This window comes from Condylura cristata, unplaced genomic scaffold, assembly GCF_000260355.1.
Source record: "Condylura cristata isolate star-nosed mole 26May11 unplaced genomic scaffold, ConCri1.0 scaffold00004, whole genome shotgun sequence".
Taxonomy (NCBI): Eukaryota; Metazoa; Chordata; class Mammalia; order Eulipotyphla; family Talpidae; genus Condylura; species Condylura cristata.
The window spans coordinates 10,222,369-10,237,434 of NW_004567105.1; the positions used below are offsets into that span (position 1 = coordinate 10,222,369).

Here is a 15,066-nt window from a genome sequence, read left to right on the forward strand (position 1 = left end):
TGTGCTTGTGCTCGTCACCATTGTACTGGGTGCTCATCATCATGAGAAATGTTATCATGGAAGCATTCTGGGGACCCAGGGAGAGGGACATCTGAGCGGGCAAGAAGGACTGGGAGATACAGACAGTTGAGCTGGACAATGCAAGGTCTGTGTGCTGGCCTGACACTTAAGGAGGGTGGGAGGGGCAGGGGGAGTTGGGGGGCGCTGCATATGGGGGTAGAGAGTTGGGAATGTAATGGCATGTTTATAGAACAGCAAGCAGTTCAGTAGGACTGGAGTCCAGGGCATGTTTCTGAGTGAGGTGAGATAAGGTTGGCTTATTCTCACGCTCTGCAAATGACCACCCCTTGGGCCACAGCCTGAGGCTGGACCCAGAAGTTGTTTGGAGCCCTTTGGGCAGAGAATGACAAGGTTCTGAGTACTGGGGTTTGGTCTGTAAGGGCAGCTCAGACTCTGAGAAGGCTTGTTTCCTTGGCCCTTCAGACTACTCTGATTTGTCCAACAGAGGGCCAGTAGGAAGCACCCTAAAATGCCATTACCCCTATGCCCCGGGGGTCCCCTTTACCCAGTGTAAAGCACAGGAACTATGGGATAATTGCATGGGTTAGTGTCTTATAGGGTTTGGAGCTCACAGCTCACAAAGGTAGCGCGAATCCTTTGCAGATGCTGATAAATGGCACCAAGTCAGAAGCCCTGTACAGCTCGGAGTCCAAAGGCTTGGGTTCTGCCTTCAGCTCACCCACTAATTCAGTCAGAACACAGCTACACGACAGTTTTCCAGAATGTTCTCATGTAACCTTCACAACAACCTTGCCAAGTAGACACCATGGTGCTCATTTTATACTTGGAGAAACTGAGACCAGACTTTTGGTCTTGGGGACCAGTGGGGAGACTCAAGCCAGGTCTTAAATTCCAACACCATCCCCTTTCCACCATGCTCAATGCCTCTGCCTCAGCCTCGGGAATTTCCACACAAATATTTTTACTCACAGCAAGCCCCTTCTTTGGGAGCCTGGAGTCCAGGAAACGCCACTCGTGTTTATTTACTCTCCCCAGTCTTGCTTTGCGCCACCGAGGAGCGATATTTCATGAGTAAGGAAACAGGCCCGTACGTCAGAGGTCAGACTCCATTTAATCACAGTGGACAGTTGTTTCCCCCATGCTGTGCTTCCTTCTCCCATGCTCCGAATCACTTAACACCAAATTAGGGGGCCAAGTCAATATTCCAGGGTGTTCTAGTGGCCGTGATAGAGGAGACAATCCTTGATTGAGCCATTGATTAAAGAAACATGTATTCAGCATCTACTATGCTTCTTGCCTTGTGCTATGTGGGGTGGGGGTGGACACAAGACTGAAAAAGACAGATTTCCTGTCCCTCAAGCAGTGACTGGCTGCCACTTGCTTCCCTGGAAGGTGATGGGGGAATGGAAAAGACTTACTTGGCTTGCCCCGGTGCGATGGTGATACAGTTTGCCTGCTTGTGGCAGGGGTTATCTGATGCACACACGTCCGTCAGGCTGCACCCCACTCCAGGTACAAAGTCACGGTAATGTTCCCTACACTCACAGTGAGCCTGTGGGAGCGGGAGAGAGCAAACAGGTTCTGGTGAGCCACTCAGGCTGACAGTCCTCTTTCACTGTCTGTATTCTGACTTAGACACTAACCTGGGGGAGGTCCGACAGGCTCAAGCTAGAAACTTGTCAAACTATGAAGGGAAACTTGTCAAACTATGTGGGGAAACTCATCACCCTAACTGTGGAGTTCACTTGTTTAGCTTTCTTGTTTGCTAATCCGGGGTCCCTTGGCTCCTATTTTCTGCTTTTAGGTGGTGTGCAGGTGAGTAGGAACTGAGGTTCATTGTGGGGGTAGCACTGTTTAGAATAGTGCTTCTCACCCAGATGCATGCGGGGTAACCTCTGGAGACTTGTGACTGTGACAACAGGAGAGGGGGGCAGTGCACTGGAGGCTGGGGTGCTGCTGAAGAGGAGATGTGTATTTTGAATCCTCCCAAGGCCCAGACTTTGGTTTAGAGTGTACTGACTTTCCCTTTTCCTGAGGGTGGAGGTTTAGCCTCTTGAGTTTCTTGGCAAATTTGTCTCAAAAATAGCAAAAATGTTGTATGATGAACTCTTTTTCCTGCCAGATCAGGCAGATTATCTGCAGGGAACCCCAGGAATATTCCATGGACAACTGATTAATTGCTAAGGGCCACGGCTGTGTTTAGAGTGAGCCCCAGATTTCTCTTCTGCCCAGGCAGATGGGTCTCTTCCAGGAATGTGTGGCGCAATGATGGTTGAAGGAGGCACCCACAAAATGTTTGGGGGATGAAGGAGCTACAAGGGGAAGAGCACCTCCAACTGGATGTATCAGCAAAGTGCTCCTGATCAGACTGAGTTTTACTATCAAGATCAGAATGTATTTTAAAGGGCAGAGTCTCACCCCGGATTGTCCTCTCTGTTTCTTACAGTCTGTCAGTGATGCCTGACGTTTTATCAGCATTTATCCCTTTGGGACAAAATACTTTTGGTTCTAGGTGCTCCCTCTTAAAAAGACATTAGTGAGAATAGACAATCTCAGGGGAAAGTTGTGCATGTTCCCCCAAGACTTGATTAACAGTTTGTTCGTTCATCTAATTTTGGGTTATGTCTCTGTTCTGTCAGTTACTCCCTAGGACTGATAGAAGAGGCAGTTAGGTTTGACTGAGTTGCTGGGAAAGTGCATTTGGAGGATGGCTGGGAAAGGGCACCCTGAGATGGGTCCTGAAGGCCTGGAGGACTGACCTGTCCAGTGGAGCACAGAGAGAGAGGTTGGGGGGGGGGTGCAGCAGACAAGTCCCACCCTGGTGCGCGTGACCCCTCGGCGCACTGACCTACTTGTGTTCACATCAGCTCCAGACTCACTCACCTGTCCGGGCCCATCATACTTGCACACCGTGGATGTTACAGGGCAGCCTCCAAAGCTGACTTGGCATGGGTCCACCGGTAAGCACACCTGGCCGTCCCCGTGGTACCCTTCCTGGCATGTGCAACGGTGCTGATTGGGCCCCAGGTACGTGCAGTGCGCATGAGGATGGCAGACGTTTTGGAAACAGGGATTGATGGCTTGAGAGGCAGCGACAAAATAGGAGGTGGTTATACTCAGGGATGGAGAAAGAAATTGAACAGTGAAGGAACAGCAGACCACGCCTCAGTGAAACTGCCAGGGTAGGGGCCCCCTGTGAAGATGGCGCAAGGGGTTATGTCGCAGTGCTAGGAAGCTATCTGCAGCCACCACAGCACGAGTTTGATACCCGGCCAGGGAGCTGACCCACTCGGCGCAGCAGACTGCTCCTGTCTCCCTGCTGCTCCCCTCAGCAGTATATTTTGGTAGATTCATCTGTTTTGCTCCCTACTCTGTCTCTGGTGAATCATCTCACACCCCCGCACCTCTGGCCTGTACCCCAGTTCTGTACGCATGAATAAATAAATCTTAAAAAAAAGAAAAACTGTGAAGATAGTTGATTCAGAACTGGGGTATAGGCCAGAGGTGTGGGGGGGGGGTGAGAAGATTCATCAGAGACAGAGTAGGGAGCAGAACAGGCAGATGTACTGAAATACACTGCTGAGGGGAGCAACAGGCGGATCAGGAGAGGTCTGCTGTGCCGTGTGGGTCAGCTCCCTGGCCGGGGATAGAGCTCGTTCTGCAGTGGCTGCAGTAGCTTCAAGTGCTGTGCCTTAACCTGTTGCGCCACCAGGGAGTGCCTCAGGTGAACAGTTTTAAGAGTGATCATAAGAAATGTTTCATCTCACCCCAATAAGTGTCCACCAGAGATTATAACTGCATACATTGGGTAGATACAGTATCATGCATGTTATACATGGACTCAAATGTAAAATTGCACGAGGCAGTACTAATGCTTCTAGAAATTATAACTCATACTGGACCCCGTACCTAGCATTTACTAAACATTAACTGAGCTAATCCTTACAGGGAACCTCTGAAGTAGGAATCATTACTTCCCCTGTTTGCTAGATGGGAAAATGAAGGCAGAGACAGGTTAAGTATAAATTTGCGTTTCCTCCATTCACATAGTAATAATCCGATCTGAGATCAGAACCCAGCAGTCTGGCTCCACGTCCATACCCAGATACATAATGCAACTGCTCACAAGGCAGAGAACATGAAAGGGAAGGGGAAGGAAGGGAATGAAAGAGAAAGAAGCTCTACATTCTATGTTAGCACTGATTCAGGTTATATAAAAACGTGTGAACATATGTGTGCTTTGATAAGACGGAGAGAGATCCTTTAAGCATGAGCTCCCGGGAGAAGAGTATTTTGCTTACCACCGTCTACATGCTTCATGCAAATACCGTCTACATGCTTCATGCAAATACTTAGGGAGAAATAGAAATGATCATGATGATACTGTTAGGAAGGTGATGAGGTTTCTGTTCAGTAACCTAAACATCTCACTTCGAGAGTAAGCGGGGTGTAAATTCTACTCACGCTCGCAGATTTTGCCATTGCCTTGGTAATTGGGCAGGCATCTGCATACGAGCTTCATCTGATCTTTGCTGGAAGGTGAGCATCTGGCATTTTCTGGGCAGAGTAAGGCTGCACAGTCAGGGACAGCTGCAAAGGAAAGGTGTTGAGGTGACTGCAATAGTAGAACAACCAGGTTTGAAAAACTTCCCACTAAACAAAATACAGATTCAGTGTCACAATGCAAAAATACAGAGAATGCATAAGGTAGAAATGAACCATTTATTTCATTCTCTCATTCTGTTTTCCAAAGTATCCATTCAACTTATCTAATACATTTGTTTATACATTGATGTATATGATTTTTTTTAAAAGACAAAATAGAACCCTGCTAAAATATTTAGTAACTTGAATTTTGATTTAACATGTATTATGGGGGTCATGAAGGATCTGCCTTACTCTCTCTTAACTGCAGACTGTTTTATAATATAGTTGGGACACTGACTGTCTAATATAATTAAGAGTCTGGCAGATTACCTGAAATTAACAGGTGGGCCAGGGACAGTGTCATGCATGCTGGGAGGAGACATGAGTCTCCCGGGTCAGAAATACAGGCCAGCTTCTTGCTCACATCATGAGCACATTTATATCAGTTCTTTCAGGCCTCCGTTTCCATGGAGCAAGGTCAAGAGGGCCAGCTTGAGACCTGAACTTGCGTTGTGTCTCATCGCTTAGTGTTTATATTTTGACTCCACAGAATCACTTTGCTCACGAGTCTACTGGGCAAAGTCAGAAATGGCCGGAGCGGGAGGCTGACTTAGAAGGAGCCATCCCACCACCGGAATTTCACTCTGCTGTTGATTGACTTGTTGGCTACATGCTTGTTGCCTCCGCAGGAAACAGGCGGAGGTAAAGGCCTTATTGATGCTCCTTTCTACCACTGCTCATAGCTCCTCAGTGCTTTCAAGAGCATGAATTTGAACTTGGTGTTTGAACCTTGTTCAATCTGTTCATTTTATAGAGCAGGACAATAAAATCCAGAGGCTATGGTGAGTGATGATACAATGCCCAGTTTCTTCAGGTCGAAGCTGGAGTTCACCCTTCATCACCTGCTTTGTGACCATGGGTTAGACCCTGTGGATGTTTCTCCTCCCGCAGTGAGAGGCTTATCTTGGCCAGTAGAGGGCACTGGTGAGGCATTGCGGGAGGAAGAGTCTTCCTCTGCCTGGCTCCTTTGAGCAACGCTGTGCTTCTGTTTTGTTTGCTGCCTGCCGCTTCCTATTAGGTCCAGTGTTGTGGGGGCTGTGAACACACTCAGAGGTGCTCTGCCTGGGTGCACAGCTGCTCAGTGACTTCATATCCTTGGTCTGGACATTCCTTCTCCAGCAAGATTCAAACCTACCCTCGGAGGTTACCACTGCTTCCAAGTTTATCCTTCCTTTTTTATGCTCCATCAGCGCCAAGAGCACTCTTTATATTTTCTAGCTACTCTCCTGTCATAGTCTATTAATTCTTTCTATAAACTCCCCCTTTTTAGATCACCCTGTAATTTCCATCTGTTGATTGGACCTAGTGTGATAAATTATTTAAAGAATTTCAAATGGTCGCTCTCCTTCGTGGTGCAACAGGTTGGAGCACAGCCCTGCAAGCTAACAGTGGCTGCTTCAGTGAGAGTTTGATTCCCGCCTGCCCTGGAGGTGATCCACACGGCGAGGCAGATCTCTCCTGACCCGCCCGCTGCTCCCCTCAGCAGTGTACTTCATCGATCTGCCTGTTCTGCTCCCGGCTCTGTCTCTGGTGAATCCTATCACCCTCTGCATCTCTGGCCTGTTCCCCAGTTCAGTATGCACAAATAAATAAATCTTAAAAAAAAAAGGGATTTCAAGTGATTGAGGCCAGCTGGCCTACTGGCCAATTTCAGAACCTTTGGCGATCACTTACCCTTAGTGAGTCTTCCTTTCCTGTTAACATGTTTTGTTGGAGACCTGTAGTTGACAACATGCCTCACCTCCCTGACCGGACAGTTGACGTGTTGCAGTGGCCTCAGCTGGTTTCCCAGCCTCCATGTCTTTGTAGCTGCTCTGTCCTTCCCACCGTCACCTTCCTGAAACAGCTAAAGCCATGCCACACTACCTTGCGTCCAAACCTCCGGTGGCTTCTTTCTTCTGGATCTGCTATCTCATTACTTCCCCTCCTCTCCTTTTCTTTCAATTCCCTTCTCTTTTTTATTTTTGTTTTTCCTCCTTTGATGGTACTTTGCCCACGTTGCGCCCCAGAAAACAAACTCGAGATGCACATATCTGTGTGGCAGGTCTGGTGGCACCAAGGTCACTGTGGCACTTACGCTGGTCGCAGCGGGGCCCCGTGTACGCAGGGAAGCAGTCGCACGTCCCGTTGCCGCGCACCCCACTGCTGCACACGCCGTGCGCACAGTCGCACACTGTGGACAGAAAACGGGGAGTTTTCACTAGCTGATAGTGGACTCCTAAACGTTCTGGAAGGGTAAACTTGGGGATCATTTTTATTGTGGATTTTCATGATGAGAGGGTAAGGACCATGGCTTAGAAGTCCTAGCGCCCCGGTCTGAATCTTAGCTTCATTTTCCTCTTCAAGGCTTCTGCTAGCTTGTTGACTTTGCATTTCTAACTTTCAAAGCTGACACAATATAGTCCTGTTTTGAAGTCATGCTTTTGCCTAGATTTTGTTACAGCAGCCCTAGATGATTGATCTGTATTACCGAGCCTCGGATGCCTCCTTACGTTGTGCACATTTTGAGGGAGGCACGTTCCTTCCTCACTTCCCCTAGAGCTGGCCCGCTGCCTTTATCGAGGAGCTATTATCCACTAGGCATTTGACCATGTGATATCATTTGATGTTCACAGTCTCATTTGAAAAGAAAAAAGAAAGGAGACAATTAGTTCATGTACTCATTCAAAGAAATGGGTCATTAAATTGGGTTAGCAATTGCCTTCCACCCTTCAAAAGCCAACTGGCTATTGTTTCTACTTTAGCAGAACACTTTGGTGTTGATCTCTGGCTGTTCATCCTTGTAACAGAGTTCTGGAGAGAAGTCAAATTTGCTGTGGGTTGGGGAGGAATGATCTCGACAGGCTGAGTAGAGAAGATTCAATTCAATTCAATCAAAAAAGACATACTTAGCATCTGTCTAGTAGCAGGCTCTGTGTTAGACTCTGGGTAATGCACAATATTTAAATACAAGGGACTTGCAGTAGTGAGACAGCCAGACTCTAGGAGATGCAGTGGCAGTGGGTGTCCAGTGCAGCCAGAGGAAGAGAGATGGGGAAGCTGGGGGAGCTGAGTGTGATTCAACTCTTGCGACTGACTTACACGCTAACGACGAGAGTTGATCTTGTCGCCCAGCTTCCTCTCTGCATGATCCAGGTCCCTGGCAAGAGCCTCTCTGGGTCCTGTCTTCCATCCTCTCTGCTGCAGTACCTGATCTGGCCCAGGTGGCTTTGGGAGCCTCTGACATGTAGGACCAATGGCTGCCAAGGACGGGCCTTTGGGGAGGGCAGTGAGTGGCAGAGGGATTTCCAGCTGATTTTGTAGAAAGCCCTTGGTATCTGTTGAAACAGCCTCAGCAAACCTGCAGAATCTGGGAATCTTAGGATGTGTGCTTTTGAAGTGATCAAAGTCTGCTTTATCTTGACAATTTGGATCCGAGGGACAGTGTGCAAAGAGCCTGGTGATGTGCCCCTAGGCAGGGTGAGGGTTCCCTGTCCCGTGTGGCCATAGCACCCATAGGGACTGTGCACACAAATCATAACTGTCACCTGCATTTCCAGCTAGGGGAAGGGGCTTGGTCTCTCTCCTCTTTGGTTCCCTGCACCTGCCGGTCTATGTCGGATGGTGCAGTGTTGCGTGCCCAGGCTCTGCAGGAAGACACGGGCCAAATCCTGCCTCTTTCCTGAAATAGCTGCATGACCTTGGGAAACCTCTCTGCTTCTTCACACACCAAATGAGGAACCTGGCCTGCAGAGCTGTTGTGAGGATTCAAACAGATTACGCATGTCAAGCTCGTGCTCTGCCTGTGCACAGCAGGAGCGCAGCAAATGCCAGCTGCCTTATTGGAGGTTGTGGGACTAATGACGGGGTCCTATTGGAGAAGGTGGGTTTTGCATTCTTCCCTAACCAGGCAGTGAGGCACTGAGCAGGGCAGGGCACTGGCAGCTGAGATGAAAACCCTTGCTGGTGCAGTTCGAAAACGTCTCTAAATCAGCAGTTGGGTAGGAGATGCTCTGGCAGCAGGTTAAAGTCAGTGTTAAAAATAAACTGCAGCTAATAGAGCTGTCCTACTTACAGGCAGAAATGCCACCTCCAAGGGACCAGGGCCTCACTGGATGAAACAACACTGGCACCAAGTGGATGGCCGGCTGAAAAGGTTTGCAAGTTCTTGTCCTTGAAATGGGAAGTGGTCGGTATCGCTGAGTCATTCATTCATTCATTCATTCACTCTTTCACAGTTGGGTGAATGTTTACCTTTCTATGAATTGTTTATGTCCTGGCTTCTGGCAAGCTGCTAAGAGCTTTGCTAAGTTGTTGCCCCCACGAGGCAGGTATTTTTCCTGTCTCATAGATGAAGGAGGCTTAAGAGGTGAAATAACTTGCCTTAGGTCACACAGCAACTGGGGTTGGTTTCAGGTTCAGGTGGCCTCGAGCCAGAGCCTAATTTCCTAACATCATGTTCTAGAACTGAGCTATCCAAGATGGCAGCCAGCAGACAGCGGCCTCAGGCAGTAACTTAAACCAAAATTAAGTCACATTAACTGAAATTCAAATTTTAGTTTCTCAGCATCACTGGCTTAGTCAGAGGTGTCTGGTGTCTCCAGGTACGGCTGGGCCTTCAGCATCTAACAGCAGTCTCGTGGGGGCATCGTGGGCTTCTAAATGTTCATCTCAAAAACAATTAAGTAGACTTTTGTGGCAAGTGAGCAATGCTGGATGCTACCTTTCTTCGATCTTATTTCAGTATTCCTTTAAAGTGAGAGATTTAAGTCTTAGTATTATGATAGGAAAGGGCCAAATTAAGAGTTGTGTCATTTCTGAACAGTTGATATTTTAGCTGACTGTGTCCTGAAAAAATGCATCATCTTAAAGACATATATACCAACATCTGTTTTAAATTTGCTTTCACAAGTTTCCCTTGTGAAGTAATCTTTATACCGTGTTGAAGGACAAGATCCCCCTAAAATGGCAGGATAGGGATTACAGGTAATAAGTAATAAAAATAATAATGATAATAATTGCTAACGCTATGGTACACTGAGCTCATTCAGTGCTCAGAATAACCCTAAGTGAGGTAATATTACTTCTGTTTTTATGGATACAGACACAGAGAACATACTTAGTAAACTTCAGGTTCTCACTATTAGCACTGGGGTCTATAGCTGCAATGTGAATCCCCTCTACATGCTGCCTCAAAATCAAGCCTCCGGGTCAGGACAACCTGGCTACAACCTATTATTGATATTATTGATATCATTCATTCATCCATACATTCATTCACACACTTACTTGTTCGTTCGTTCATTCACTCATTTATTCATCCAGCTAGCAAAAGCAAAAGCACGGTGTTTGTCTTCTCTGCAGGCAGCACTGTGACAGGTGTTGCAGAGGAAGAGGTAGAATAGCATTTGTCTTCAAGGAACCCAGAGATTAAAGGGTTCCTATTGCAGATGAAACACTCCAGAGTATATAGACTTGTATGGGTGGGATGCTTATGTGCATAGATTTTTTTTTTTTTACAAAAAATATTTGAAGCAATGCTACATCTACTAGTTTGATTTTTCCATAAATGTCAGAACTGCATGCTGAGAAAGGCTACTTAATATATGCTTCAGGGGAGGTTATGATCTGGCAGACACGGTCTCTTCCCTGCCCATGTCCTCTAGGCTCCACAACCCTGTGCACTTTCAGGATCCTGCAAAACCTTGCCGGGAAGCCTTCTCCCCGGAGTGCTCAGTGAGGACTCGGTGTGTTAGGGAATGAACAGATCCCCTTTAGCAACTGCAGTTGCTTTTATAACAAATTTCCATAAACTTGGTAGCTTAAAGCAGCACAAATTTATTGTCTTACATTTCTGGAGGTCAGAAACCCAAAGTTACTGAGCTAAAATCAAGGTTTTGGTAGCTTGTGTTCCTTCCTGAATGGGAGAACACATCTATTTCCTTGTCCAGCTTCTAGAGGCTGCCGTTCCCTGCCCCCCAACCCTGGGCTTGGCTGTGGCCCCTTCCATTTTCAAAGCCAGTAAGGGCCGGCTGGTGGGTTGATGGAGTCGCTCATATCTCATCTCTCTGACATGACTTTCTGCTCCCCTCCTCCATATTTATGGACCCTTATGATTACATGGACCCCAACTGGATAATGCAAGGAACTCTGTTTATTTTAAGGTTAGCAACTTTATAAATCTGTTATTTCACTATCCTGTTGTACATAAAGTAACATATTCTTAGGACCAAGGGATTAGGATATGAACATCTATTTTTGGGGGGCCGGGGTCATTTTGCCTACCAATTATCTACCTTCAGGTAAGATAACTCAGGTGAGTGTTCTACACTGACTCCAGAGTCCCCAAGGGGATTAAGCTTTTCATCCACGCTGGTCTCTGTCTTGATAACACAGCCCTCTATGTCACTTTTTAATACCATTAGGGTTGCCTTGGGGTCACTCTACCTAAGATACTTGTCCTGGAATACTTGACTCAAGGTCTTTTGCTAGACTGAACCAAAAATAAGAGAATGGACAAGCCCGTCTCATATCAGTTTGTCTGTTTAATGCAAAAATGGAGCCCAAATCCATGATCATCTCAATTATTTGGGAATTCACAAATGGAAGGACTAGATTATAATGTGGTGTGATGAGTGGCAGAATTAGGGAAACTGAGGAGATCAATATTGATACCAGCATCTAGAAAGAAGGTAGGGAGAAGCTGACCACGCAAGGAACAGGTATATGTTGGGTGCTGGTGTCTGGAGAGAGGGAACTGCAGTTAGCCAGAAAGCACTATTGAAAGTTGAAAAAACTCTCTTTTCAAAACTGTACTTTATCAGCTTTGTGGTCACTTCTTTGTATTGTCTGTGCAGATTTGATTTATAGAACTGTTTGATACTCCTTCCCTCTATTCCAAGAATGGTCTTTCTGGGGTCTTCCGCTAACAAGACATAATTGACTGTCAAGCTGTACAAATACATTTAATTTCACAAAAATCAGACATACCTCCTGAACAGCTGGGTCCGAATAAGTTGTCATCTGCACAGGATTCACAGGCTGTTCCACGAAACCCTTCCTGGAGAACACCAGGTAGAGAGCGTGAGACCTAACGTGATGGTTACCTGGGAAGTCCCTGGGTTTCTGATAGTCTGGCGAGCACCTCACGTAACTTCCCTCAGCACCTTCACCTTTTGGGGTTATAACAACAACATTCACCCCTTTTTATCTGTTCCTAAGAGTCTGGAGCTCTCCAGAATGCTGCTTTTTCAGTTCAAAGATATGGATATATAGCCATGAATGACAGCGTCATCCCAATTTGACCCAAGAATAAAATGAACACTTCCAGTTTTACATTTCTGAGACAGTTGAACTCATGCTTTCTGGAGAATTCCTTTGTATTTAAGTCATCTAAGGCTTGAAACTTGTGAAAAAGCCATTTCCATGGGATTATAAAGAAATTCTTCAGTTGCCAGACCCAGGGCTTGGCAGGAGGACTGAGGACAGAGCTCAAGGTCCTGGGCCGCAGCCCCGACAACACGGCTGAGGTTTTGTCCAGTTTCATGAGGCGTTTTCACAGATGTGACGTCATGTCACTTTTCCAGCAAGTGTAATTGCAGGTGGATGTAATTATGCCTAAACACATTTTAAAAATGGATACCCCGAAGGCTCAGCAGTATGCTGATTCACTCCCAGGTCTCCAGCTTCTTAGAGGTCATTCTGTTGCAAATTGCATACTCTCTTTACTAATATCACTGCCTTTCAGAGACCCCAAGTAAGCTGTATTCAAGCAGAGGCTGATAAGGGGAGGGGGGCAGAGTCAGGGAGAAGGGAGCTCATGTTTTACTTACTTGACAGGAGCAGCTCCCGTTTCCTTCCATGCCGTCAGCACACCTGCCCCGGCCACTGCAGGGGGCCCTCGCGCCCCCTGGACACTCTGGGGGGTCAGAGGGCCCAGAGTTACTCATCCATGTCTGCACACAGCACTCTACATGGGCGCATTGAGCACTACCAAGTGTCCGATAGTGTGCTAGCTGCCAAGGAGGCATCGTTGAAGGGTTACTCCTTCCAGAAGGTTCCATAAGGGAGGGCAGATGTGTGAACAGGTGAGTGACAACATAGTCAGGTGATGAAGCAAAAGGTATCCAGCTGCCCACATCTCTTGAACATTTGCTAATTAAATTATCCCTATTGCAACTCTCTGGGTTTGCTGTAGTTGCTGATTAGCAGATGAGAGGCAGAAGTTCAGAGAGTTCCTATAACTTGTCCAATGTCTCACAGTTTACAAGTAGCAAAGCTGGGAACTTACCTGACCCCTTAGCATAATGCTAAAGTGAGGCCTCTGAATCAATGTGCTTGAAAGGGTATTGAGGGAACACAGGGAAGGGATCTCAAAGAAACATCCCCATGGATGAGCTGGGTACAGTAGGAGTTGACCAGTTTTTAAAAGGAAGGTATTTCAGAAAGTGAACAGTAAGTACAAAGTCTTAGCGTTGTATAAGAGCATGGCCTATTGTGGAAATGATGTCGTTTGATGGGGCTGGAATGTTGGAGTTGAGGTATAGGAGAAATGGTTGTTGATGAGAAGCCTTTAGCTGCATGTAATTCTAAGAAAATTTGGTAAAGTATCCCAACACACTATCCCATATCAAAGACAACAATATGCCTACACAAAATCCCACCTGAATAGAGACAAATGAGCTGAACAGTGAGGGAGTGAGAGAGCCCTGGGGTTTCAAGTAGATGAGCTAGGCCAGTGGGACTGACCGCAAGTTCTTCCTTGAAGGCGTCAGGCTCCATGCTTCTTGAATGCTTGTATCTCTTTCATAAGAGGGTGGTGCATGCAGGTAGTCTTTGCAATCTAACACCTACCTCAAACAGCCCTCTAAATGAAGGAGTTAGATGCTGGCCTTCCTGAAGCCTGACTCATGGAACTGAGTGTCTATTGCGATGATATTCTGACAGAGCAGCCCAACAAAGGAAGACCCTTGGTCCCCCCACATTCTAGGCCTTTGCTTTGATTGGAGGTATTAAGCTAACACTTCTGGTCCACAGAAAGATATTTGGTTGTGGGAAAACAAGAATAGGTCTAAGGGGCCATCACTACCAAAAGAAAAAAAAAAGAGGTGCACAGAAATTTCATTACTACACTGCCAACAAAGTGTGGGGAGTTAGTTATCAGATCCATAATAGATGTTGAGAATTTGTTGAACATTTGCTAGAACTAGAACTTAGGGGTTGTGGAACCAATTCCAGGCAATGAGAGGAATCCAGATGATGAAAACAAGTTTTCTCAGTGTAGACTAGTCATCATAGCTTACCTTTCACCAGTTGACATAGTAACACAAATAGGGATTTGGGGAAATAGAGTAAAGAGTTAGAACTGGGGCTTCAGAGACAGCCCTGTTCCCCAGGCTGATCCTGTACTTCTCAGCAGACTCCCTTTGGGTGAGTTGCAAAACTCCTCCAAGCTCTTCGCCTTATCTGCTTTCTCTCTTACTCATTCACGTCTGTGAGCTCCTAGGTGACAGGTGCTGGATTTATCATATACCGTGATGCATCACTTAACTATGGGGTCCACCATGAGAAATGCCTTCTTTGGGGTGTCCATCAGTGAACATCAGAGTGTAACTATATCTACACAGGCTGGATGGTGGAGCATGATGGGGCAGCATCCGTACACAGTCCATCATTGGCTGAGATGTCCCAAGTGATGTGTGACAGTAGGTGACAATGTCTAGCATCTAGTCGGTATTTAGTTTGTGCTTGAGTAGAAGGAACTTTGGAAAAAAGATAACAAGGCATAGAATAGGCATAGTCTTCATTTTATGTCCTAAATTGAATGCTTAACTGATTTATGAAAAGAACTTGTTTGATTTTTCTAAGTAAAATATTTAAGGCCCAAAGTGCGTATTTCTTCCTGCTTCCTGACTCATTTCTATCAACTCAGGTCTCCCTTAAGAAACAAGATGATGAATTGACATTCTTTGCAGCCATGCTTGCAGGAGATATTGCAGGATTTGCGATTAGGGCACATGTCTGATGCATTATGGGGCCATGTAGCTGATAAGGCTATTTTAGGTCATTATCACACTTCCTCTTTGGCCACCGCAGCTCTGGGGTCTCTTGCATTGTGACTTTCCTTACACAGGCGACTCAGCCATTATGAGCTGTCAGCAAATCATCAGCTGTTCTCTTTCTTTAAAGGAAGATAATAAACTTCCTGGCCAGCAAGAGGCCAGGACCTCCCTGTAACTTTATCTGCCAGGAAACTCTGGAGATGCCCACTCCATGTCACCACTTTTGTTTAAAAGCTTGATGGTAGTGCTAGGCAGGGAAAATGTCCTGGAGTTCTGTTTATAGCTTTCTGGCATGTTC

General features: G+C 46.5%; 1 protein-coding gene across 1 annotated transcript in view; it reads right to left on the reverse strand.

Moving 5' to 3' along the window:
• The window catches only part of STAB2 (stabilin 2), a 97,058-nt gene that overhangs the window by 75,249 nt on the left and 6,743 nt on the right, over window positions 1-15,066 (reverse strand). The window contains exons 4-9 of the mRNA XM_012735221.1: window positions 12,540-12,625; window positions 11,698-11,767; window positions 6,806-6,901; window positions 4,486-4,611; window positions 2,905-3,101; window positions 1,440-1,573 (exon numbers count right to left, since the gene is read on the reverse strand). Coding sequence (XP_012590675.1) covers window positions 1,440-1,573; window positions 2,905-3,101; window positions 4,486-4,611; window positions 6,806-6,901; window positions 11,698-11,767; window positions 12,540-12,625 — 709 coding nt within the window. The remainder of the gene's footprint in view (window positions 1-1,439; window positions 1,574-2,904; window positions 3,102-4,485; window positions 4,612-6,805; window positions 6,902-11,697; window positions 11,768-12,539; window positions 12,626-15,066) is intronic.